The sequence below is a fragment of the Homarus americanus genome, unplaced genomic scaffold (assembly GCF_018991925.1).
Source record: "Homarus americanus isolate GMGI-L3 unplaced genomic scaffold, GMGI_Hamer_2.0 scaffold48354, whole genome shotgun sequence".
Taxonomy (NCBI): Eukaryota; Metazoa; Arthropoda; class Malacostraca; order Decapoda; family Nephropidae; genus Homarus; species Homarus americanus.
This window is the reverse complement of record NW_024723833.1, coordinates 1,931,687-1,959,619: the sequence shown is the minus strand read 5'-3', so window position 1 is coordinate 1,959,619 and position 27,933 is coordinate 1,931,687. Positions and strand designations below refer to the sequence as shown.

The 27,933-nt window shown below is 35.5% G+C and overlaps 1 protein-coding gene across 1 annotated transcript; it reads right to left on the bottom strand.

The window, feature by feature from the left end:
• Positions 1 to 1,750: 1,750 nt before the first annotated feature.
• Positions 1,751 to 27,616, bottom strand: LOC121863726 (methionine synthase reductase-like). Its single transcript, XM_042362475.1, has 3 exons — positions 27,197 to 27,616; positions 15,841 to 16,024; positions 1,751 to 3,680 (listed from the first exon to the last, which is right to left on the bottom strand). Exons 1-3 carry the CDS (start codon positions 27,399 to 27,401, stop codon positions 1,787 to 1,789), a joined length of 2,283 nt encoding a protein of 760 aa, XP_042218409.1. The 5' UTR covers positions 27,402 to 27,616; the 3' UTR covers positions 1,751 to 1,786.
• Between the last annotated feature and the right edge of the window lie 317 nt (positions 27,617 to 27,933).

The following is a 27,933-nucleotide window of genomic DNA, read 5'->3' as shown; positions in this document are numbered from 1 at the left end:
TATATATATATATATATATACAGTATTACCCCGCTTAACGCGCTTTCACTTAACGCGTTTTCGCATATACGCGGTGCCTTGCCAAAGCTGAACTTTCACTTAACGCGGATTTTTCCACAGCAACGCGGTGAGTGTCCGGCTCGAGAGCTATTTTTAGATTCGCACCACCCCCCACCCGCCACCCTGCCTGACTGCCTGTTTTAGCTCATAAAATTCATACAAATTACCCAGCCAGAATATAGTTTACATTGCTGGAATTCTTATAATTTGGTGATCATTTTGAATATAAACAACATATTTTTTGCATTAAACATACAATTTTTAGATAAAATGTTTAATCTGAGTAAGTATGTTATCTTTTGTCCAAAATATATGACATTTATATTCAAAATATTCCTGGTCTTACAAGGAATCCAGCAATGTCAATTATATTATCCTAACTTTAGTTTGAGGTATTATTTATTAAAATTTAGTGGTTATCCCACACATCTCCTTGGGACGGTTGGTGGGGGGTGGGGGGGAGGGAGGGACCAACCGACCGACCATCTGTTACCCGGTGAAGAATTATTTTTTTTTAACTGAAGATATTTGTTTTAGCTCATAAAATTCATACAAATTACCCGGTCAGAATATAATTTACATTGCTGGAATTCTTATAATTTGGTGATCATTTTGAATATAAACAACATATTTTTTGCATTAAACATACAATTTTTAGATAAAATGTTTAATCTGAGTAAGTATGTTATCTTTTGTCCAAAATATATGACATTTATATTCAAAATATTCCTGGTCTTACAAGGAATCCAGCAATGTCAATTATATTATCCTAACTTTAATCTGAGGTATTATTTATTACTAAATGTTAAAAACTCTTGAATGGAGGATTGGTGGGGGGTGGGGGGAGGGTTGGGACTGACCGCGCGGTTGGAAGAGGGGGGAGGCAAGGTGGGGTACTTTGATTGACAGATAGTGTTGAAGAATATATTTTTTTTTTATTAACTGTAGATATTTGTTTTAGCTCATAAAATTCATACAAATTATCCGGCCAGAATATAATTTACATTGCTGGAATTCTTATAATTTGGTGATCATTTTGAATATAAACAACATATTTTTTGCATTAAACATACAATTTTTAGATAAAATGTTTAATCTGAGTAAGTATGTTATCTTTTGTGAAAAATATATGACATTTATATTCAAAATATTCCTGGTCTTACAAGGAATCCAGCAATGTCAATTATATTTTCCTAACTTTAGTTTGAGGTTATCCCACACATCTCCTTGGGACGGTTGGTGGGGGGTGGGGGGGGGGAGGGAGGGACCGACCGACCATCTGTTAGCTGGCTGTGTACTGTAGTGTGAGAGGGGGAGGGAGTTGAGTCCATTATTTGAATGGACATTAACTTGGCGACTGTATTTCTCTTAAGTATTAATTGTGTGCATGTACCATCATAAAATTAAGATGTTATTTTTACTACAACATAGTTATTTGTCGTCAAAAAGTGGAGTTTGGGGGTCGGGCTGGGTTCTATTGGAATTAATCCCATATGTTCTGTTATTCACTTAACGCGGTTTTCACTTAACGCGGGACCCTCTGGGTTCAATTGACCGCGTTAAGTGGGGTACAACTGTGTATATATATATATATATATATATATATATATATATATATATATATATATATATATATATATATATATATATATATATATATATATATATATATATATATATATATATATATATATAAATTATTCTAAAAAGATTTGTCACAGTAAGATTATGTCCAAACATCTTGCAAATATCTTTTTTCTATTTGCATCTGAGCTATATATTTTCTAGCATCAACTTCAGTTTGGTTGTTAGTAACTTGAAGCACAGTTACAAAGGCCTCAAAAACATCCTTTGCCATGTTTTTTGCATCCCCACAAACATATATGATGGCTCCCATATTTACTAACAGAGGTGTCAGCACAGCACCATGCTTGAGGATATTGTCTTGAACATATTTTGGACTGTCACAGTTAGTATCATCTCTTGAAAAACTAACAATGAGATGATTCAAAATACCCTGCTCATGAAAACTTTCTAATTCCTCTTGATATAGAAAGTCTTGTTCTTTATGACGGCATCCAAAAAATAACCACGATTCCCCAAAGGCATTATCGGGGTTAACAGTCATAATTTTTTGTCGATGGTGAAGAAAACCCACAAATGGCGCAACACCGGTCCCTGGACCAACCATAACAATAGGAATTTTAGTATTCTTTGAAAGATGAAAAGTTTGGTTAGCACGTAAATATATATTGGCATAAATGTCAGCTTTAGCTTTAATAGTCAAATTATCAAAGGCATTGTTCAATTCCTTGGGGCTGTTTTCAAGTTCACTGTTGAGAGATGCCAACCAGCCAGTGCATATACCTTTCCTCGCAAAAGTGACTGTGTTTTTCTTTGGGATTTCAACTACATTAAAAACAAATGAGATATTCTCGGAGTCCACAAGAGGTGATGATATGATGGAGTAAGCCCTGGGTTGAAGCTGAGGTAGATGTTCCAGGAGGGTTGTGACAGGTGGTTTGCAGGACTGAAAAGTTATTAGCAGATCTAATGTTGTCAGGTTCATTTCACGAACATGTTTGGTGTATTCTGCTGCACCTTCTTTGCTTACAAGTTCCTGCAGTCGTCTTTTTTCTAAGGAATTTGAAGTGTATTCAACTAAAGATCTCATTAGAGGTTTCTTTGGGACAGCTCTAATGTCCAAACAATGTTCCAGTATGTATCTAAGAGAACTTTTCACTGGAATAAAACTGGGCACTTTGGCTACTTTCTTTTTGGTGTTTGGAACAACAGAAATTTCATAAATCTTATCTGCTATATCTGTTATTTCTAGCAAATTCAATACAATTTCTACTTCATATTTTGGGTTTTCCACAATAATCCCAATTGAATCCCCAGGTTCATATACAAATTCATTTACATCACTGGGCAGTTTTAAGGTAACTTCCAAAGCAGTTTTTATAGCATCCTGTCGGGTTAGTTTTCTTACTGATGCTATATGTGCTTGGAAAATCTTTGAGGCTGCACTAGGCAGAGGGGCACCACTCTCAATGGTGCTGGCCTCAAAATTATTAAGGTATTTTAATGTCAAATAAGGAGGGGGTTGAACTGGTAATGTCAACTTTGTACTTAAAGGAAAGGCACAAGCTTTCAAAGGAAGGCACTGGATTTCTCCTCGCGATAAAACATCAATATTGTATTTAAGAATGGTTACAAATGTTTCATTTACCCTTTTCTCCTCTCCTTGATTATCAATATTTTTTAAAGCTATACTAGTTTGATCTATTGTACTTTCACCATTTAAAATGAGCTGACTGTCACTTCCATTAATGCTACTTTTACTGACAATATTGTGTGTATTAGAACATTCATTGTTACTATCCTGTGTACTAGTAGTTCTAGTTATATCATCTACAATATCTTTACCACAAATTTTACTATCACCTTCATCCATAGTTGTATTCTGACCTTGACAGCAGCTTGTTTTACGACCAGTAATATTAATATTCCTTTTCTTGACAAGGTGATTTTTGAGAGCAGGAAAAAGTCCTTCGATCCATGGTTCTATAACTATCTCCAGTCCAGTTCCATCATCAGCCCAGCCACAAGGAAAAAACCTGCCAATAAACATACAATCAGACGTACTGTACAATACAGTATATGATTGATATTAAGTACTGTATTGTAGAACCTCGATAAATCGGACTAATTGGAGCAGACCCCAGTCCAAAAATGGGAATATATATATATATATATATATATATATATATATATATATATATATATATATATATATATATATATATATATATATATATATATATATATATATACAGTGACCCCTCGTTTAACGAACACCTCGGTTAACGTAAGATTAACGAACTGCCTTCCATAAGGATCTTCAATTCGTTAACGAACAAAAATTCGATTAACGAATTCTTACGAACCGACCTCAACATGTTTTCGCTTGCACTGACCGGTCAACCAGCTTTAGTATCAGTCCGCCAATACATTAATCGGTTCTAGGGCTTAAATTCCTTACTATTTTAGTAAATATCAAGAAGTTTATACTATTCAATAATTTTAAAAGTTTAATATTCAATTTTTTAGTCATTTTAACAATTATTGAACATAATTGAAGGTAAAGTGACTAGTTTAATGCGCGGCATCCAGCCTCTTAACACAGCAAACAGGCATTAGTCTCTCTCTGTTTTCACTGGAGGTAACATCTTGCTTGAGACTCTCTTCAACTAAACGCTTTTTTTCTGTGTTTCCAAGCAAATTATTGGTCATTTTGAAATATATTTTATATATTGACAATATATAATGCAGTGCAGTGTTGATTTAAAGAAAATAATCTTGAATTACACCAGAGAGCTAAAATTTTATGGGTGAAATGGCACCATGGGGTGACTTCTCTTCCACCCCAATGCCTTCTCTTCTTCCTTCTCCTCCACCCCCATTCTAAATCCCATCATCATCATCATCCAGGAGCCTTCTACATACACACCTCAAAGTAAGTGAACTTTTCTACCATTTTTGTTGAATTTAGGAAATTTTCGGTGAGCTGGAACCAATTACCCAAAAACCCATTGAAACAATGGTTTCGGTTAACGAACTTTTCGCTTAACGAACGACCTTCTGGAATGGATTGAGTTCGTTAACCGAGGGGTCACTGTAGGTGCGCGTGATCCAGGTATATGCTGATAACCACAAGGAAAAAGAAAACACGAAGTTCCCAAGCGCTTTCATGTAATTCACATCTTCAGGGGTGAGTACAGACTAAGGTGTATATATATACAGAGGAGGGTGAGATCAAGTCCACAATGGTCAGGTATTAGGTAATGACCCTACTAATCTTCAAAAGCACCGCAGCAGTCGGTAGTCAGGTCAGAGGGTAAGATGACACAACCTTCTCACCTGGTTACAAATCTTCTTAATAACAAAATTATCCAGTTTGTACATACCATTACTCAATTTCATGTTGACGGATTCGGTATGTTTAATAAGACTGGATTCTATAATGTTCCTAATGTCAATTGAATTACAAGGTAATATTGAGGAGTCATTATCCCAATCAATGCACTGCTTATTATCCCTCAAATGAACAAACAGAGCATTGGATTCCTGGCCTGTCCTAACACTATATTTATGTTGTTTAAGTCTAGTTACAAGATCTTTACCTGTCTGGCCTAAGTAAACCATATTACATTCCTTGCAAGGAACCTTATAAATGCAGCCACCTGTATTGTTGGGGGAGTTCTTGATTAACATTTGTTTAACAGTACATGAGTTTTTAAATGCCACATTGACGTTCCAGGTTTTTAGTTGTAAAGGAATTTGAGAGAAATTTTTGTGAAATGGTAATACTAAGAGATTCTTATGGTCATGGGTGGACTTGGGATCGGTTCTATAAAAAGATTTCTTAGTAATGTTAAGGCATTTGTCTACGAAAGATCTAGGGTACTTAAGGTTTGAGCCAATATTATAGATATATTTATATTCCTCATCAATGAATTCCGGGCTGCAAATTCTCAAAGCACGTAAAAGCATTGATGAAAATACTGACTGTTTGACTCTATTACGGTGGACAGAATAATAATGAATGTATGAACACACATTAGTAGGTTTTCTATAAATACTGAACTTAAAGGTGTTACCTATTCTGTGGATCAGACAGTCTAGGAAAGGCAATTTACAGTCTTGCTCCAATTCCACAGTGAATTTGATCGAGGGGGCTAAGTTATTAAGTTGTGGCAGGAAAGCTTTTAGGTCCTCATTACTTGGCCAGAGACATAATACATCATCTACATATCTAAACCAGACTGCTGAAGGTGGTAAAATATTACTTAATAGTTTCTTTTCAAAGAATTCCATATATAGGTTGCTTAATACAGGTGAGAGTAGATTAACCATTGCCATACCAAATTTTTTAGCATAATATTCTCCATTGAATTCAAATTTACAATCCTCAATACATAGTTTGATGAGTTCGATGAAGTCATCTTTCGAGACGGGCAATGAAATATTATCCAGGGAATCTATGAGGAACGCCAGTAAATCATCAACTGGGACCTTTGTAAAGAGTGATGTTACATCAAAACTGACCAGTTTAAAATGTGTGGTTATCAGCATATATATATATATATATATATATATATATATATATATATATATATATATATATATATATATATATATATATATATATATATATATATATATATATATATATATATATATACAGTCAACCCTCACTTTACGCGGTTAATGTAACCCACAGGGTACCGCGGAAAGTGAGAAACGCGTAAAGTGAATAACATAACATATGGGATTAAATGAAATAGAGACCAGCTGACCCCCAAACTCCACTTTTTCCAACACAATACCTATGTTCTAGTAAAAATAACATCTTAATTTTATGATGGTACATGCACACAATTAATACTTACGAGAAATAGAGTCGCCAAGTTAATGTCCATTCAAATAATGGACTCAACTCCCTCCCCCTCTCACACTACACTGCCGGCTCTTCCCTCTCAGAGAAATTTTTGGGGGAAAACCACTAAATTTTAATAAATAATACCTCAAACTAAAGTTAGGATAATACAATTGACATTGCTGGATTCCTTGTAAGACCAGGAATATTTTGAATATAAATGTCATATATTTTGCACAAAAGATAACATAGTTACCTAGAGAAAATTTTTTTATCTAAAATTTGTATGTTTAATGCAAAATATATGATGTTTATATTCAAAATGATCACCAAATTATAAGAATTCCAGCAATGTAAATTATATTCTGGCCGGGTAATTTGTATGAATTTTATGAGCTAAAACAGGCAGTCAGGCAGGGTGGAGGTGGGGCAAATCTAAAAATAAGCGTCTCGAGCCGGACACTCACAGCGTATATGTGGAAAAAATCCGTGTTAAGTGAAAGTTCAGCTCTGGCGAGGCACGTATATGATAAAACGCGTTAAGTGAAACGCGTTAAGTAATACTGTATGTATATATATATATATATATATATATATATATATATATATATATATATATATATATATATATATATATATATATATATATATATATATATATATATAGTGGTCCCTCGGTTAACGAACACAATCCGTTCCAGCAGGTTGTTCGTTAACCGAAACCATTGTTTCAATGAGTTTTTGGGTAAATGGTTCCAGCTCACCGAAAATTGCCTAAAATCAACAAAAAAGGTAGAAAAGTACACTTACTTTGAGGTGAGTATGTAGAAGGCTCCTGGATGATGATGATGATGATGATGGGAATTAGAATGGGGGTGGAGGAGAAGGAAGAAGAGAAGGCATTGGGGTGGAAGAGAAGTCACCCAATGGCACCATTTCACCCTTAAAATTTTAGTCCTCTTGGTGTATTTCAAGATTATTTTCTTTAAATCAACACTGCACTGCATTATATATTGTCAATATGTAAAATATATTTCAAAATGACCAATTATTTCCTTGGAAACACAGAAAAAAAGCGTTTAGTTGAAGAGTGTCTCAAGCAAGATGTAACCTCCACTGAAAACAGAGAGAGACTAACGCCTGTCTGGTGTGTTAACAGGCTGGATGGCATGCCAGGAACTAGTTTCTTTACCTTCAATTATGTTCAATAATTGTTAAAATGACTAAAAAATTGAATATTAAACTTTTAAAATTATTGAATAGTATAAACTTCTTGATATTTACTAAACTATTAAGGAATTTAAGCCCTAGAACCGATTAATGTATTGGCGGACTAATACTAAAGTTGGTTGACCGGCCAGTGGAAGCGAAAACATGTTGAGGTCGGTTCGTAAAAAATTCGTTAACCGAATTTTTGTTCGTTAACCGAATTTTTGTTCGTTAACCGAATTTAAGAATCTTATGGGAGGCAGTTCGTTAACCGAGGGACCACTGTACACACACACAGTGATCCCTCGGTTAACGAAATACCTTCCATAAGAATATTCAATTCGGTTAACGAATTCCTTACGAATTTTTCCCAACATGTTTTCGCCTGCCCACCAGCTGTAGTATTAGTCCGCCAATACAGTAATCGGTTTTAGGGCTTAAATTCGTTACCATTTGAGTAAATATCAAGAAGGTTGTACTATTCAATAATTTTCCAAGTCTTATATTAAAGTTTTTAGTCATTTTAACAATTATTTAACATAATTGAAGTACAGGGAACTAGTTTTTAGCACGCCAAACAGCCACTTGACTCACCCTGAATGGCGTCAGTTTGTGTCTCTGCTCAGTAGAGGTAGCATCTTGCCTGAGACTTTCTTGAACATAAACTATTTTTACATTTTTACAGTACAATTACTGGTAATTCTGAAATTTATTTTACATATTGACAATATACTGTATAGTGCAGTGCACTGCTGATTTAAAGAAAATAATCTTGAATTACACCTAGTGAACTTAAAATTTTATGGGTGAAATGGCGGCATGAAGCATGGGGTGATTTCTGTTCCACCACCACTTCCTTCTCTTCTCCCTTCTCCTCCACCCCCACTTCTAATTCCCATCATCATCATCATCAACCAGGAGCCTTCACATGCACACCCCAAAGTAAGTGTACTTTACTGCATTTATTTTAGTTGTATGTAATTTTCGGTGAGCTGGAACCACTACTCCAAAATCCCATTGAAACAATGGTTTCAGGTTAAAAAAATTTCGTTAACGAATCCACCTTCTGAAACTAATTGTGTTCGTTAACCCAGGACCACTGTGTGTGTGTGTGTGATATATATATATATATATATATATATATATATATATATATATATATATATATATATATATATATATATATATATATATATATATATATATATATATATATATATATATATATATATATATATATATATATTACACATAAAGTTGTAAATTTCCACTTAACGCTGTCAATAGAACCCAGAGGGTCCTGTTAAGTGAAATCATATGAACAACAGAACATATGGGATTAATTCCAATAGAAACCGCCCGAATCCCCAAACTCCACTTTTTGAAGACACATAACTATGTTGTAGTAAAATAACATCTTTAATTTTATGATGGTACATGCACAACAATAATACTTAAGAGAAATAGAGAAATACAGTCGCCAAGTTAATGTCCATTCAAATAATGGACTCAACTCCCTCTCCTCTCACACTACACTGTCGGCTCTTTTCCCTCTCTGAGAAATTTTTGGGAAACCAAATTTTAATAAATAATACCTCAAACTAAAGTTAGGATAATACAATTGACATTGCTGATTCCTTGTAAGATTAGGAATATTTTGAATATAATGTCATATATTTTGCACAAAAGATAAATATACTTACTCAGATTAAAAATTTTATCTAAAATTTGTATGTCTAATGCAAAATATATGATGTTTATATTCAAATGATCATCAAATTATAAGAATTCCAGCAATGTAAATTATATTCTGACCGGTAATTTGTATGAATTTTATGAGCTAAAAACGGCAGTCAGGTGGGCGGTGGGGCAAATCTAAAATAGCGCTCTCGAGCCGACACCTACCGCATATGATGAAAAAAAAACCTCGCGGTTATGAAAGTCCATCTGGCGCAGGCACCGCGATATATGATAAAACGCTACTAAGTGAAACCGCTGCTAGGCGATTTTGAAAAGATTTCGTATATATTGACAAATATATAGTGCAGTGCTATTTCAGAAAACACTTTTATTTACAGCCAGTTGTTCTTAAAACACAGGTTGCCATTATTAAATCTGGTGCGTGGCCCAAGGATCAAGAAAAGTGATTTCAATCCAAATAGTTATGGAAATAATAAAACACTAACAAGGTACAAATCAAATGCAGTGTGTTATAATATGGTAATACATGAACAACCTGTGTCAGACAATTCTCTGCAACAAAAGACAAATTTAAGGGAAGGAACGTGAGAGACAACACCCATGAAAATAAAAGTAGATCCTCAATCAGGTAAAATTGAGATAGTGTCATTATCATCTGATGAGGGAAAAAAACAGATGAAAGGTGATTCAGTTCTAAGATTTCACTGTAAAAAGAGCCAGGAGATTAAGAACATTTAAAGACAGAGACTGTCCTAGTTCTTCAGAACAGAATTTGAAGATTTCGGCCAGTGCGCTGGTTCAAAAAAATTTGGAAGAAAAAGAATATTTGGACAAAGAAAGAAGTAAAGTGAAGTTGTTAAAATAAGATAAAGAAGGGCAGCAAAGTTTTAATGAATTAAAAAACTGATGGAAGAAGAAAAATTATCTTCTCATAAGTGCGTTCAATGTTGACTAAAACTGGGCCGTTCTGGAAAAGATGCCCAAAAGAACATTCATCACTAAGGATATTTCTTACCTGGGCATAAAACCCATGAAAGACTGTCCCACTTATTGCTTGGTGCCAATGCTCAGGGATTTCGACTGAAGTTTGCGCTGTCTACCACTCTGAAAAAAACCTCCCAGGTGTTCGCTAAACAGGAAAGTGGTGGCAACGATGCTTGGAGTTTATTGAACTGTAAGGCATGGGTGACAAGACAGTTCTTAATGAATGTTATTGATGTGTTTGCCCTCTGTCAAGAGTTGCCCCAACCACCACAATAAACTTTAAAGGCTCTTTCTCCTCATGGATACAATGTCCCCGGTCATGACCCTGACCATGAAATTTATATAAATTTGACTTTGTGAAAGTGTTGTTTGCCTCCAAACACTACATCACTCCATACAGCCAATGACCAGAATGTGATCAGTAACTTCAAGAAGGTACATGAAGAAAATGTTTAGGAGGTGTCAATAGCAACTCGGCTGATCCTGAACTAACACTTTCAAACAGTTCTCAAAGACACTAACGAATCGCCCTGGAAGGCTGTAAAATTGATTGTGTCATGGCAAGAAGTTCTAATAGAACCTCACCTTCAGGTGCCAGTCCAAGTGATTTTGAGGATTTGAGGATGACATGGAGTTGGACCAGGAGATTGTGCCCATTGGTCAGTCACCAAGTGAGGAGAAGGATGTGAAGAGCTTGTGATGTCTCATGAGAGAACTCATTCTAACAGACTCTGAAGGAACTGGATGAGATGTTACGGGTAGAGGCTGACAGTGGTGAGGAGGAAATTGGTGCGATGACCATATGCGCTAAAATGTAGTTAAGATGATTTACTACTGGGAGGTTCAGGAACTGGCCTGTGCCAATCTGTGAAGTAAAAACTGAACTAATCTTTGTGTCACAAGTTGAGGAATTATGGTCTCCTTCTTTAAACATATTAATGGTGAGGAGGACAGATGCCCACAGACCACATTGACACTTTCAGTAAAAGGTGCAGAGGAACAAGATGCTGCCTCAGCCTTCCACTTCAAGAAGGAGAGAGGATGTTCATGGTGGAGAATCTGTCAGTCCAGAGGTTCCTGATATTTTCATGAAGGGTGACTCTACCCTTCCAAGAAGCTAAGGTAAAATGCTTCTCCTCCACCCTCCACTTCTTCTCTTTCTCCCTTCCTCCTGCACCTCCCACTCAAATGCATCATCATCATCATCCAGAGCCTTTCATACACACACACCTCAAAGTAAAGTAAATTTCATATTTTTGTTAAAGTGAAATTTTCGTGAGGTTGAAACTAATTACTTCCAAAAAAACCCAGTTTGAAATATTTGTTTCAAGCACTTAACGTTTCATAACGTAATCCACTTTCTGGAACGGATTGAGTTCGTTAACTAGGGCTACTTTATATATATATATATATATATATATATATATATATATATATATATATATATATATATATATATATATACAATAATAAAGAAAATTTTCACTTAACGCGTCAATAGAACTGCAGAGGGTCTTGTTAAGTGAAATCTGCTATGGTAACAAATAGAACATATGATTAATTCTAATAGAAATCAGTTCACCCCCAAATCACTTGAAGACACATAACTATGTTGTAGTAAAAAATAACATCTAATTTTATGATGCAGTACATGCAATAATAATTAATACTTAAGAGAAATAGAGAAATACAGTCGCTGTTGTTCATTCAAATAATGGACTCCAACCTCTCCTCTCACACTGCTAATCGTCGGCTCTTCCTCTGAGAAATTTTAAAACCACTAAATTTTAATAAATAATACCCAAACTAAAGTTAGATAATACACTGATATTGCTGATCTTGTAAGATTAGGAATATTTTGAATATAGCCATGGTATTTTGCACAAAAGATAACATACTTATTTTTTATCAGTACTTTTATCTAAAATTTGTATGTCTAATGCAAAAGAAAGAGATGTTTATATTCAAAAATGATCATCAAATTATAAGAATCTCAAGCAACAAATTATATCTGACCGTAATTTGTATGAATGTGTGAGCTAAAACAAACATCTTCAGTTAATAAAAAAAAAATAATCTTCAGACACCATTATCTGTCAATCAAAGTACCCCACCTTGCCTCCCCCCTCTTTCCAACCGCCAAGTCAGTCCTAACCTCCCCACCCCACCAATCGCCCCTTCAAGAGACAAGAAAAACAATTTTACATTTTGTATTAAATAATACTCAGATTAAAGTTAGGATGAAATATAATTGACATTGCTGGATTCCTCAGAAGACTGAGGGAATATTTTTAATATAAATGTCATATTTCAGTGGCAAAAGATATATACTTACTCAGATTAAAAAATTTTATCTAAAATTTGTATGTCTAATGCAAAATATATGATGTTTATTCAAATGATCATCAAATAAGAATTTGTTAATGTAAATTATATTCGACCGTAAATTTGTATGAATTTTTTATGAGCTAAAACGGGCAGTCAGGCAGGGTGGCGTGGTGGGGCAACCAGCAAAATAGCTGCCTGAGCCACACTCACTTATATGATGAAAAAACTGTGTTATGAAAGTTCATTTCATGCAGGCACCACAGATATGATAAAAACGCGCTATGAAACCGCGTTAGGGCGGGTAATTTTTGCACAAAAGATAACATACTTACTCAGATTAAAAATTTTATCTAAAATTTGTATGTCTAATGCAAAATATATGATGTTTATATTCAAAATGATCATCAAATTATAAGAATTCCAGCAATGTAAATTATATTCTGACCGGGTAATTTGTATGAATTTTATGAGCTAAAACGGGCAGTCAGGCAGGGTGGCGGGTGGGGCAAATCTAAAAATAGCGTCTCGAGCCGGACACTCACCGCGTATATGATGAAAAAATCCGTGTTAAGTGAAAGTTCAGCTCTGGCGAGGCACCGCGTATATGATAAAACGCGCTAAGTGAAACCGCGTTAGGCGGGGTAATACTGTATATGTATGTATGTATGTATATATATATATATATATATATATATATATTTAATGTAGATCCACAATGAAAACGTGGATAAGATATAAATCTTGATAAAATCACACAGGAAAAGGGAAACAACGGAGCACCTTAGCTTTCGTCTTTATTCAAGACATCTTTAGAGGCAACTGGATTACATGGACAGAGAGAGGCTTAAATATACAGGGTGAGCTTATTAAACATGAGGTCAGGTCATAATGATGTCATCCACTAATCCCCACACCAACACCAACACACACGTAGAGGAGCTTAAGAGAAGGGGGCGACGTGACTAGTCAGGTCAGGTAAAAAATAAGGGACCCACTAAATATATATCCTACATCTAGATCAAAAGTTTTCAAAGCATTTTTAACCTTGGGCCACTGACAAATAAATTTATGTAACATATTATCAGTTTTGAACTAACCATCACTAATGTTTATTGATTTTAATTCCTTAATCAAACTAGCTTCAACCAGAATAATGAAGTCTCTGGTGCACTGCACTCTAAGATTAAGAGAAAACGGATGACTCAGGCGTCCTGAAGTGAGAGAAAACGGACTCCTATGATGGGGCACTCAAATAAATAGACATGGCTACATGTTTTGTGGACTACCCACTGTACACTATTGAGAGTATCATTTTCATTACTTTGTAATGAACCTAGTCATGCCTATGTGTGTTTATGATATTCACCATAACATTATATATATATTTAGTGGGTCTAAATGGTCGTAAAATGGGAAACTTGGGGTTGGGTGCCTGGAACCACGGACGTATATGCGATCGGACGTTGTTCGGTTGGACGTTAACCGACGCATGACTGTACTAATAATTTTTATATAAAAAAATGCAAAAACATTAAAGAGCACAACTTTCTTGATATTTACTCCACTGGAAACGAATGTAAACATAGAACAGATTACTGAATTGGCAGACTAGCCCATCAGCTGATGCTCCCAACAAAACCTGTTTTTCGTAAGGATTTCGTTAATCAAAGTTTTGTTCATTAACCGAATTGAAGATCCTTATGGGAGGTAATTTGTTAGCCAAAATTTCATTAATCGAACCGTTCTTTAACTGAGGGACCACTGTATATATAAATATATATATACAGCTCCTCCCCGACTTACGACAGGGTTAGGGACCCAAATCCAGGTCGTAAGTTGAAAATGCGAAAATAATACATAGAAAATCTAAAATGGGTGTCTCTTTTTCTTCTCAGCACCACAAAACTCTCACTTTTAAGCTTGCCAGCCATTTTAAAGGGAATTACAAAAAATAAAAAAATAAAATTGTCAGTACACAGCGCAATCAATAACATCGGGACTTGAAAATACGTACGTAATTTGAAAAAAATTTGGTATGACTGGGGCGGTCGTATGTCCGGGTGGTCGTAAGTCGAGTAGGTTGTAAATCGAGGAGTGGCTGTATATATGCAGGGGTCCCTCGGTTAACGAACACAATTCGTTCCAGAGTCGTTGGTTCACCGAATCCATTATTTCAATGGGATATTGGGTAATTGGTTCCAGCTCACAGAAAAGTACACACAAAGTAAAGCCAAAAATGCATGAAGCCAGAAACATTCCTAAAATTCCCCTAAATTGCCCGAGGAAAGAAGGATGTACCATAATGGGTTATTCTAGTGTGACCGACATCCACAGAGAAACGGTGGGCACTGCGGCAAGACGAGTGTTACGAGCCCATGGCCTTGCCGGCAGTACACAGGATGTCAAATCCACCGAACATTGCCTGTAAATGAGAGAGTGAAGCAACATTGCGGTGAAGAGAAAGGAAGAAAGATTATCAACTAAAGGAGGAGAGTTAATAAGACGAAATGCCTTTGAGTCCACCCTATCTAACATTGTGTACACCAAATATTGTCATACAGCCTTCTCTTTCTCTAGATATGCTTCAATCATACTCCTTAATAGAAATATGTACAGTAACTTGACCTTTTTCTTTTCTGAATCCACGATGTTCTTCCCTTAATAAAATCTCGGTATAAGCCAAAATTCCCTAGATGCTAACTACCATGCACCTCCACTGGGAATACTAAACAAACTTGTTCTACTAAAATATTTGCAGTTACTCTTCTTACACTTTCTTTCTCTTGTTTCACCAATACACCCCAAGTGTCAGTGTGTGTCATATATAAACTAAAGCAAAAATGTTGTCTCCAGAACAAATGATCGAGATACATCAGGTATGACAGAGAAAAATGAAGGGTGAAGTAAAGGGAAGTGGAAAATAAAAATAGTAATAATCCATAATAACATTAGCTATGTTAATTATGGATGAGAGAACACATATTGAACTTCTGCTACAATGGCGAGCCAAGACATCCATTTCATTTTCTAATGTTATGCAAGATACTTTATGTTCATTTATAAATACTGTACTGCATTTTACAGTTATAAATTTTTCAGAAAACACAGTACTTTACCTGTGTCCACCAAGACTCTGGAGCTTCTGATCAATAGTCTTGCCAAAGTTACAAAAGTTAGTATAATTTGTATCCCCAAGACCAAGGACTGTGTAAGAGAGGTGGTTTAGAGTGTCACTGGGTTGACCCTTCTTGTGCAGGCGCCTCCAAAACTTGCGAGCAGTGTCTGGAGGATCACCATCACCTGGAACAACAAAGGTATTCAGAAACTTATTTCATAAAAGGTGTTATTATATACCTAATGTATTAATCCTTGTTTTGTATTGCAAATCATCCTGTACAGTATATACCTGGGATGACAGAATGCAATATAAGCTGTCCAGGTTATAAGTCCTCCACATTTTTTTGAAGCTTTGATGAGAAAATAAAGGTGAGCCATAAGATGTGGCGAAGCATGGAATACTTGAGAGAGGTGCAGGTAAATCCTAAATTTGTAATAGCAGATTTGAGATAATTTTTGGAAGAACATTTAACAAAGAGGTGTATATATTACATGAACAACACCAGTGGCATGCCTTATGCTTGCACTTCATGCAAGAATGCCAAAAAATGCAAAATGACAAGAAATCACAAGGAAGTTAAGGAACCTATAGAGAATGATTCAACTAAGGCAGCTTTTAAAGTAAATACACAATTTTAGTGACAATGAATGGTTATATAAGAGTTACTGGTCTTGGAAAATTATGGTAAGTGCAATGCAATACAGTACTGTAGTTAAACAGAAAATATGGGGCATAATAGAGTACAATGCCAGCCAGAAAAACAAAACAAAACAGTAATTTACCATAAGTAGAAGGTTCACCGGGTCAACTGCTTAAAGAAGCATGGTAACAGACACAAGAAGATAGTCCTGATGCTCGAGTCATCAAGTTTTGTTAGGTTTATAGTCATCAGTTTTTGCATGTTTTTACCCCACAGTCTTTCATTTCTTTATAAACTACTGAACTATTGTACCATTTTTTTGGTAAATTTGTATAAGTGCACCCAACTCTGTTAGAAAGTAAAAAATATGTTTTTCTAGTATATTTATGTGTGTTTAGATCGGTCATGACCTTCATTTCCACTGGAAATTGGGCGGGTTTTTTTATAGATTTTTTTTTGGTGGGGCGTTTTCCGAATAAAATTATGGCTAAGCGAATACAAAATACAGTAATACCCCGCTTAACGCGGTTTCGCTTAACGCGATTTCGCATATATGCGGTGCCTCGCCAAAACCAAACTTTCACTTAACGGGGTTCATCTACCCATATACGCGCAGAGTGTCCGGCTCGAGACGCTATTTTTAGATTCGCCCCACCCGCCACCCGCTGCTCCCGCCTGACTCGCGCCTCCTCCTCCCTCCGCCTGGGCAAGCCGCGCTGTAAGGTTGCGCAGTGTGTGTCTTTGTTGCGTTTTCACTGATGTCATATGACATATCGGACTGTGGTTGGCCATGCATCCCTACCCCCCTCTGCTGCTAGCTGTAATTGGTTTAAAGTGATATGACGTGTCCACCCGGGGAGGGAGGGAGGGAGGAAAGAGGACGCTGCCGCAGTAGTTTCATCCCTCCAGGCCACCCCGTGTATACGTGCATCCATTGTTCTGTGAAATGGCTTCCGCCGGACCACCACCGCCACCAGAGAGAAACCTTTCCTTACCTGGACCCAGCCGCCCTAAGCTCAAGAAGACACGCCGTGGCCTGAGCTACGAAGTGAAATACCAGATCATTCAAGATTTGGAGAAAGGAACATGTCAAGTTGATCTCGCTCGCCGGCATGGCGTCAACGAATCTAAGATTCGCACTATTAAGAAGGATTCAGCCAAGATTAAAGAACACATGAAAATCACAAAGTCTGCAGGTGCTTCAATGATCAAGTATTGCCAGAACAGGGTGCTGGTAAAGGTGGAAAATTTGCTGGTGAATTATTTGATTCGTCAGGCGCGACGCAACATGGCGGTGGACACACGCTCAGTGCAGGAGTACACACGTGAACTGTACGCAGCAGTGTCACGTAAGCTGGGAATTGCAGAGCCCAAACCCTTCAATGCTTCCTCTGGTTGGCTGCATAGGTTTAAGAAGAGGAACAAGATCACCAACATCAACATTGGTGGTGAGGAAGCGAGTGCTGACCGTGTGGCGGCTAGAGATTTTCCTCCGTTCTTACGTGAGGTTATGGAGGAAGGACAGTACACTGACGACCAGGTGTTTAACATGGACGAATCTGGTCTTTTCTGGAAAAAGCTACCTTCCAAGACCTTCGTTGTCCAGTCTGCCAGCAAGGTAACGGGTCGGAAGTTGCAGAAGGAATGCATCACCGTCCTCTTTACCACCAATGCCTCTGGTACCTGTAAACCAAAGTTATCGGTGATTCACACGGCCCGCAAGCCGCACGCCTACAAGAATATGGACATGAACAAGCTTAATGTCCACTGGCTAACCGCACGTAAGGCGTGGATGTCCTCTTCTCTGTCCCTCTTCTGGTTTGACGACTGTTTTGTTCCCGACGTGAAGAAATTCTGTGAGCAACAGAATGTTCCATTCAACATTTTGTTGCTCCTTGACAACGCACCTGGACACTCGGCCCTACTTATGGATCGTCACCCCAACGTAAAAGTGGTCTTCCTTCCTCCCAACACTACGTCATTAATCCAGCCCATGGACCATGAGTTGATCTGCAATGTGAAAGCTGCATACTCTGCAAAGAAGTTCAAGCTCCTGAACGACTCTACCAACACCAAGGATGAGTTGCGTAAGCTGGATGACACCGACAGCGAGAGTAAAAGCGACGAGGACAAGGAACAAGAGGTGGCGACTCAAGAAGTTTTCGTCAAACAGTTTTGGGAGAAGTTTAACGTCAAACAAGCTGTAGACTTCTTGGTGGAGGCATGGGGTCAGCTGTCTATTGCTACGATTCGTCACGCATGGAGACATGTGTTGCATGGCATACCAGCTGAGAGGAGTCAACCTGTGACTGGTGAGGTTCAGACTGTTGCAGTAGCAGTGGACCTTGCCAGAGAAGCTGCGCACAATATTACAGCTGAAGGCTTCTCCGAGACCACCAACGAAGACATCCTGGAGGTGATCAGAGATCCTGAAGTGACTGCCGACGAGATGTTGGAAGATGAGCACGTCAGTGAAGAGGAAGAAGGTGCGTCATTCTCCGAAGAACACAAGTTAAGTCATAGTGATATTAAGGGTGCCATGGAGTTTGCAGAAAAAATGAAGTCCTTCCTTTCCCGCGACAATGACGATGACCGCTATGAAGTCTTCCATACCCGGCTGGTGCAGGCTATGGAGCCGTACATCACGGTGTATCAAGACAACATTAACACTAGCCATCACAAAAGCATTACTGAGTTCTTCGCCCGCAACCCACCACAGCCAGCCCAAGCCAGTGATAGTGACAGTGAAGGTGAAGGTGACTTTGAGGGATTTGTCAGGGAGGCCCTGACAACTATAACGGATAGTGATGGTGATTCACCTGGTGATTCACCTGAGGGCCAGTAATCTGCCCTCTGCCTGGAACCAGCCTCCATCCCCGTATGCTGACCCATCTCTTCTACTAACGTAAGTGTTCAACATAACTTTTAGTTTTCCTAACCTAACCTTTATTTTTCCTAACCTAACCTCTTCTATATACTTGTTTGTGCATACCATCATAAAGTTAAGATAAAATTTTTACTACAACATAGTTGTGTGTCGTCAAAAAGTGGAGTTTGGGGGTTGGGCCAGTCTCTATTGGAATTAATCCCATATGTTCTGTTGTTCACTTAACGCGGTTTTCACTTAACACGGTACCCTGTGGGTTCAATTGACCGCGTTAAGCGGGGTACGACTGTACACAAAAAACACTAGAAATATATAAACCTGACCTGACCAAACCTAACCTAACTGACTCTCACCATATGATGGAATCACTTATTTCTTACCTTATTGGCCTGGTTCTCGTTCATTCGTTGGAGTTACCACAATGCCACAAATGTTGGTCTTGACGATATTTACATTCGTTCTTGCATTTAGGACACTTTACTGAGGTCGGGAGAACACCATAAGATAAAAAAAATGCTTTAGTTTCTTCGTTTTTTTCCCAAAAACTCTCAATCAACTCCATATAATTGACGTGATACCCATCACAGACTTCCATGGTCGGAAAAGAGTTTGAATTTCAAAATAGGAGAGACCCCAAAATAAAAATCGAATTTGATTGGGCCAAAAATACAGTGAATTAAACCACAAATCATTTTAATTGGCTGAAAAAAAAGCTTTTGATTGGCCGCGTGACGTGTACGGGAACGCACGCACGTGATGATTTATGAAGGAGACACACAGTGTGGGAGGTGAGGTAGGCGATAATGGCAGATTAATGAAAGAAAATAGAGAAAATTTTGGACACGCTATCTCCGTTATTATACATTTGCGATGGTAATGTAATAGAAGAAAATTATCTTGTAATTAGACGTCTTATTCAAATATGATAATAGATTAGTGGTAGAAATGTCAGGTGCGGAAATACAATAATACCGCTTTTTCACCAACACCACATTTTTATATTATATATCATCACACGCCATGCACACTTAGAGCAGTATGGCAGTGTTATTTTCTGTTTGACAATAGGTTCTTTATATGTAGCATTTAATTCTTAATAAATTTTCTTCTATGGTATTTCTTGCATAAGTTAATATTAATTAAGATATAAACAGTTTTTTAATTGATTAAAATCAACATTGTTAGGCGAGAAAAGTCATTTGGAAAAAGTCGACCAAAGAAACACCAAAAAAATAGATTTTTCTAGTGTTCACTAGACTTTTCTAACCCAACTTAACCCTTAGGCCCTGGGTGACGTTCCAGAACGTCTGCCTATTCCTGCCATTTTTCTTAAAGGTTAATTTTTTTGTCGATTTATCCCCGCATCGAGTGTACTACCATCAATCTTAAAACTACTTTCAATATATCTTCATTAATATTAATTTGCACAAGAAATGCCATAAAATTAAATTTATTCAGAATTAAATTCTACATAAAAAGAACATATTGTTATCCAGCAGTCCAGGTCATGTAGTAAAACAAATATTAACCTCAGGCTTGGCTTCTTTAGGTTCCTTTGTTTTTTTCTTTTGTCATGTTGGGTCAGGTCCTTCTGGTTGGGTTAAGCTAGACATATAATGTACAGTATATACCGTACAGTATATACCATACAGTATATACCATATAGTATTGATATTCGAGTCATCAGGTTTTGTTAGGTTTATTGTCAGTTTTTGCATGTTTTACTCCCTAATTTCCCTCTACTTGAAAGCCCTGCCCACTTTGTAGGTATAGACGTGTTGCTTTATGGGAGTTGTATCAATGCAAACTATCAATATACAGCTGGTGACTGTCAGTGGTTTGGTAGTTATGAAGGGTGTTTTTAGACACAGTTCTGTGTGCTGATTACTTTCACTTCTATTCATTTTCACGGGCAAATGCTTAGTTTTCAAGATATAAGCGAGTTAAGACAGCATCTTACAGTCGCTTCGTAAGCTGTGACGCGGCAGATGTAAATGATGCACTGTACTGTACTGTAAAGGGGCCGTGACGGTTCAGTAATTAAGAGAGACGTGGCCGTCAGTGATTTGGTAATTATGAGGGTGTTTTTAGACACAGTTTTGTATGCTGATTACTTTCAGTTCTATTCATATTCTTGTGTAAAAGCAAGTTAGGATATAGGTTAGATTAGGTTTTCTAAGGTTTGGTTAGGTTAGCAGACGATTTCAGCCATTTTTATATTTTTCCCAACATAATACAGTATACCAATAATAAAATAAGTGAAAACTATGTATTTTTAAACCAACTTTCAATTAAAAACCGGACGATCATTATCCAAAAAATTACCCCCTTTTCTTCAATAACATTTCCCCCTCGCAAACTATAATAGCCTCTGTTAAATATAGTGACAATAGTATTACAGGGTATATAAATTGTTTATATACAATACATTGTTAAATATAGTGACAATAGTATTACAGGATAAATAAATTGTTTATATACAATACATTCTGTTAAATATAGTGACAATAGTATTACAGGGTATATAAATTGTTTATATACAGTTCATTCTGTTAAATATAGTGACAATAGTATTACAGGGTATATAAATTTGTTTATATACAGTACATTCTGTTAAATATAGTGACAATAGTATTACAGGGTATATAAATTGTTTATATACAGTACATTCTGTTAAATATAGTGACAATAGTATTACAGGTATATAAATTGTTTATACAAAGTTCATAAATTGTTTATACACAGTTCATTCTGTTAAATATAGTGACAATAGTATTACAGGGTATATAAATTGTTTATATACAGTTCATTCTGTTAAATATAGTGACAATAGTATTACAGGGTATATAAATTTTTTATATACAGTACATTCTGTTAAATATAGTGACAATAGTATTACAGGGTATATAAATTGTTTATATACAGTTCATTCTGTTAAATATAGTGACAATAGTATTACAGGGTATATAAATTGTTTATATACAGTACATTCTGTTAAATATAGTGACAATAGTATTACAGGGTATATAAATTGTTTATATACAGTACATTCTGTTAAATATAGTGACAATAGTATTACAGGGTATATAAATTGTTTATATACAGTTCATTCTGTTAAATATAGTGACAATAGTATTACAGGATAAATAAATTGTTTATGTACAGTACATTCTGTTAAATATAGTGACAATAGTATTACAGGGTATATAAATTGTTTATATACAGTTCATTCTGTTAAATATATAGTATTGTATATAAATATACATTCTGTGACAATAGTATTACAGGATAAATAAATTGTTTATGTACAGTACATTCTGTTAAATATAGTGACAATAGTATTACAGGGTATATAAATTGTTTATATACAGTTCATTCTGTTAAATATAGTGACAATAGTATTACAGGGTATATAAATTGTTTATATACAGTTCATTCTGTTAAATATAGTGACAATAGTATTACAGGGTATATAAATTGTTTATATACAGTACATTCTGTTAAATATAGTGACAATAGTATTACAGGGTATATAAATTGTTTATACAGTACATTCTGTTAAATATAGTGACAATAGTATTACAGGGTATATAAATTGTTTATATACAGTTCATTCTGTTAAATATAGTGACAATAGTATTACAGGATAAATAAATTGTTTATGTACAGTACATTCTGTTAAATATAGTGACAATAGTATTACAGGGTATATAAATTGTTTATATACAGTTCATTCTGTTAAATATAGTGACAATAGTATTACAGGGTATATAAATTGTTTATATACAGTACATTCTGTTAAATATAGTGACAATAGTATTACAGGGTATATAAATTGTTTATATACAGTACATTCTGTTAAATATAGTGACAATAGTATTACAGGGTATATAAATTGTTTATATACAGTTCATTCTGTTAAATATAGTGACAATAGTATTACAGGATAAATAAATTGTTTATGTACAGTACATTCTGTTAAATATAGTGACAATAGTATTACATGGTATATAAATTGTTTATATACAGTTCATTCTGTTAAATATAGTGACAATAGTATTACAGGGTATATAAATTGTTTATATACAGTTCATTCTGTTAAATATAGTGACAATAGTATTACAGGGTATATAAATTGTTTATATACAGTTCATTCTGTTAAATATAGTGACAATAGTATTACAGGATAAATAAATTGTTTATATACAGTTCATTCTGTTAAATATAGTGACAATAGTATTACAGGGTAAATAAATTGTTTATATACAGTACATTCTGTTAAATATAGTGACAATAGTATTACAGGGTAAATAAATTGTTTATATACAGTTCATTCTGTTAAATATAGTGACAATAGTATTACAGGGTATATAAATTGTTTATATACAGTTCATTCTGTTAAATATAGTGACAATAGTATTACAGGGTATATAAATTGTTTATATACAGTTCATTCTGTTAAATATAGTGACAATAGTATTACAGGATAAATAAATTGTTTATATACAGTTCATTCTGTTAAATATAGTGACAATAGTATTACAGGGTAAATAAATTGTTTATATACAGTACATTCTGTTAAATATAGTGACAATAGTATTACAGGGTAAATAAATTGTTTATATACAGTTCATTCTGTTAAATATAGTGACAATAGTATTACAGGGTAAATAAATTGTTTATATACAGTACATTCTATCACCCAGAGTAATGAGGATCTAAAAATAGAAGAAGCATTGTTTATATCATGTCATATTGACTTGACAGCCCATTAACTTCCACACCAGCCTTTTGTTCATGTCAGCTGTTTTGTTAATGGCCTTTTGAAGTGAGGTTACCATCCAACTCAAAAGTTCATAGTCCAACACGATACCCCAAAAACGTGTTCCGAGACGAGCTCTCTGGGCGGTGAATGGTAATAAAGTCACAGGAAAAAAGTCACAGAAAAAGAGTCACAATTTTAGCTAGGAAAAAAGTCACAGGAAAAAAGTCACATTTTATTTAATAAAACTAAAAATATTTTAAAACAGTTATTAACTGACAATACATAGGTTAAGTTAGGTTAGGTTGGGTTGGGTTAGGTTAGATTTTTTCCGTGCCTTTTTTGTGAATTTTTATCTTGTGACTTTTTTACCTGGATTCCTCTGGGCTATACCTCTCTCTTTCTCAGCCAATTACAAGCTAACAGTTGATGCTTATTAGTCTGACAATACCAAATTATTGTATAAACATTACTATACTACTGTTAATATAGCTAGAAAACTACCATTTGTGTTTAAATTAAGTCAGGGAACATTGAGTGAACAGAAAACTACAAATTTGTCTTGTGTAACTTACAAAATAAAATAACTTCAAGTATAACTGTGGACAGTTGTGATGATTCTAACTACCAATCAATTTATGACAGTACCAAAGGTAGCAGGCCATGGGATTACCTGACATCTCACTAAGCTGCATAGATTAATATTGATGACTGAGCCACGTACGAAATATTTGTTTTATTGTTTAATTTCTAACTTTATTTTCATCAGTGAGTTCTGATATGATAATCATTTCTTGTGCACCTAGCCAGTCTTGTGCTACAGTTCTAGTGCTTATAAAGGAACTTGACTAGAAAATGCAAAGATTAAACCCAGTGCAGTATTGTACTTTTATTTATAAGTTTTTTCTAAGAATGTACTTTTCACAGAAATACTGTGAAATCGAACTGGGTTTGTGTGCAAAGTGTGTTGTATATGACGTATTTCAAAACATTCTGCCGTCCGAGCTGGATCAAAGCCAATGCAGGCAGTTGCTCTCACGTTCACAAAAAAACATAAAATTACACCCTATCATAGTAAGTTCGTTCTGTTTAATATACCGATAAGGAAGTTAGGTAAGGTTAGGTAGGTTTGTTTGGTTAGGTTGTTGAGGTCTGTTTTTTATACCACAATAAGGTTAGGTTAGGTTTAATTTAGAAATAACCACTTTTTAATACATTTGCACAAACTACAAGTATCCACTATAAAAAACAGAGAAACTGGCAATTTTTTAATCATTGGTCAATATTTAGAAAATCACACCAGGCAACTGAATATAGAGTCATATATATGGGGAGATGGAAATAAATAAATAAAAATAATTAATTCTATAACGTTTATGTTGGAAACTTATAGTTTTTGAGTAAAAGTAAAAAAAAGAAGAAGAAAAAAAAAAAGGAAAGTACAGGGTATAATATTTGTCCAATCAGAATGAGTGTTGATGTGAAATAATAGTCGTGCGTGTCAATCATCGTGAGAGCCGATGTGACATAATACTCGTGTAATAATCATCGTTCGCAGCCAGTTGGAAGATGGTGTCTGTGCGAGATGGATGTACATTAGCTAGCTGCCGCATTATTCAGCGCATTTTGGACAATGAAGCAGAAGCCGTTGTCATTTCTAGGCCTCACGGTGCTTTTGTTTCATCTGTAAAGTGTTCGAGATGTAACTGAGTGTCAATACCGTGTAGATTGCCATGCAGGGTACTGTGACAAGAGACAGTCACTGACGAAGACACCACTCTATCCTCCTGAATCTCTCACGTAAGGTAAGTTTCTTGGATAATGAGAGTTAAATTGGCTTAGGTTAGGTCGATTTTTTTCCCTCATAATTTTTTCCAATATCATCACTATGCCTCATTTCCGACGACAAAGAAGGTTATAATATTTGTATTTAACACGATGATTTACACTAGAAAAACCTATTTTCAATATTCAGTTGCCTGGTGTCATTTTGTTCAACAAGTGCCTAGCTAGAACAAAACTACCTATAGTATGCCGGGGGTCCAGGGGGTGGAGCCCCCATTAGGTTAGGTTTGGTTAGATAGTTTGCAAGGGAAGCATTATAGAAGAAAAGTGTCTTAGAACTGTATAAACTATTTATTGCAACCATAAAATTCTCAAAATTCTTGGAGTGACAAGAAGTGGAATTTTACCCGGGTTAGTGGGTAGGGACTCCTTAGATTTGTCTATGCAATGTCCAGTACAGGGTACAGTATCTAAATACAAAATACTAATACAAATATGAAGACTTCTACTCAGTACCACTGGTGTTCTGAAGAGGCTCAACATGCCCACTGACTGGTGCAACCATTTAACAGTAAATTTGATTGTTCCAAGTTTAACTAATATTGATCTTCAACATATCAGTAATATTATACATGTAAAAAAAATAGGTAAAGGTGTAGATAATCAATAAATACAGCAAAAATAAAGAAAATCAACAAACATCAGTAAAGGTGTAGAAGAGGATGACCACCAGAATGAATTGTCCGAATTGGTTGAAATTTTTTCTGCACACTAATATCATGACATTAAACACAAAAATGGAAACGACAATACATAGAACTTGACCTAACATACCCAACCTATGGGTTTGTTAGGTCAGGTTCTATTAGGTTCTGTGATTACTGTATTGTGTTAATTTATGTTAAACAGCTTACCGTAATATTGAGGTTGATATAAATCAGCAATAGCGAGGAGGAATACGTGGGAGCGTTCACCATCATTTATAGGAAACGTCTCTTGAAGAGGGATTCAGCGAGGTAAACAACAAAAATGGTGCGGGGAGGAGAATTGTGAAGCGGGATAGAGTAAATAAAATGATTGTCAGGTTCTATCAGGTTCTATGCATTGTCGTTTCCATTTTTGTGTTTAATATCATATTAGTGTGCAGAAAAAATTTCAACCAATTCGGACAATTCCTTCTGGTGGTCACCCTCTTCTACACCTTTACCAAAACAACTTCTGGTGGTAGCCGTTATCTACAACTTTACCAAAAAAATATAATAAACCAGTTAATACTTCACCTGTAGTTGAGCCAACCAGCACTAAACATGTGACATTCTCTAACTTGAAACTTTTCTCTAACTCACTGCAGCATTTCAATTCACCAGACAGGTCATGTGATTCACTTTTTTCTAACAGATCCTCGGCTATAGCCTTTGCATTCCCAGTTTGAGAGGCATACAGTAACACAAAGTCCACGGGGTCACCTGGGTCACCGTTCACCATGACGTCTTCTCACCCAGTAGGAGTGTGTAGGGTTGAGCCTCATTATTTATATTATCTGTCACGCTCACTGTGCCACTTGTGCTGTATATGCCAGCGAATAGTTTTGAGGATGACAAATATATATAAGATAACTGTTCATAGATAAAGTTCTTGTGCTTTATCAGCTTAAGAAATATTTCTCATTTACTCACCAAAAACCTATTTAAAACGCAAAGATAGATTTTGTATAAATAATTTTTGGCAACTGTACCTGATAGTTGAACATTTGTCTGTATTTTTCGAATTTAATTAATTAAAATAGAAATACATTTAGATAAACCTTTACTGCAGCTTTAAGATAACCCAGATGCATTATTAAAACATAATTTACATTGAATAATTTTTGGGGGAATGTTTTTTGTGTCAAACTATTGAGATAGTTGGTCACATATTTTACAAAAAAAATATAAATCCAAAGTGTGAAATAAACTTAATGATCAAATAATTTGGTAAACTCTCACCGTCCTGATGTCTTATATTAATGTGTTACAAC

Coding starts and splice junctions, on each gene's coding strand:
- LOC121863726 (XM_042362475.1), bottom strand. CDS start 27,401: ATGGTGAACGGTGACCCAGGTGACCCCGTGGACTTTGTGTTACTGTAT. Junction 16,025..27,196: donor GCTGGTTGGCTCAACTACAG/GTGAAGTATTAA, acceptor TTGTTGTTCCAG/GTGATGGTGATCCTCCAGAC. Junction 3,681..15,840: donor CAGAGTCTTGGTGGACACAG/GTAAAGTACTGT, acceptor GTTTATTGGCAG/GTTTTTTCCTTGTGGCTGGG.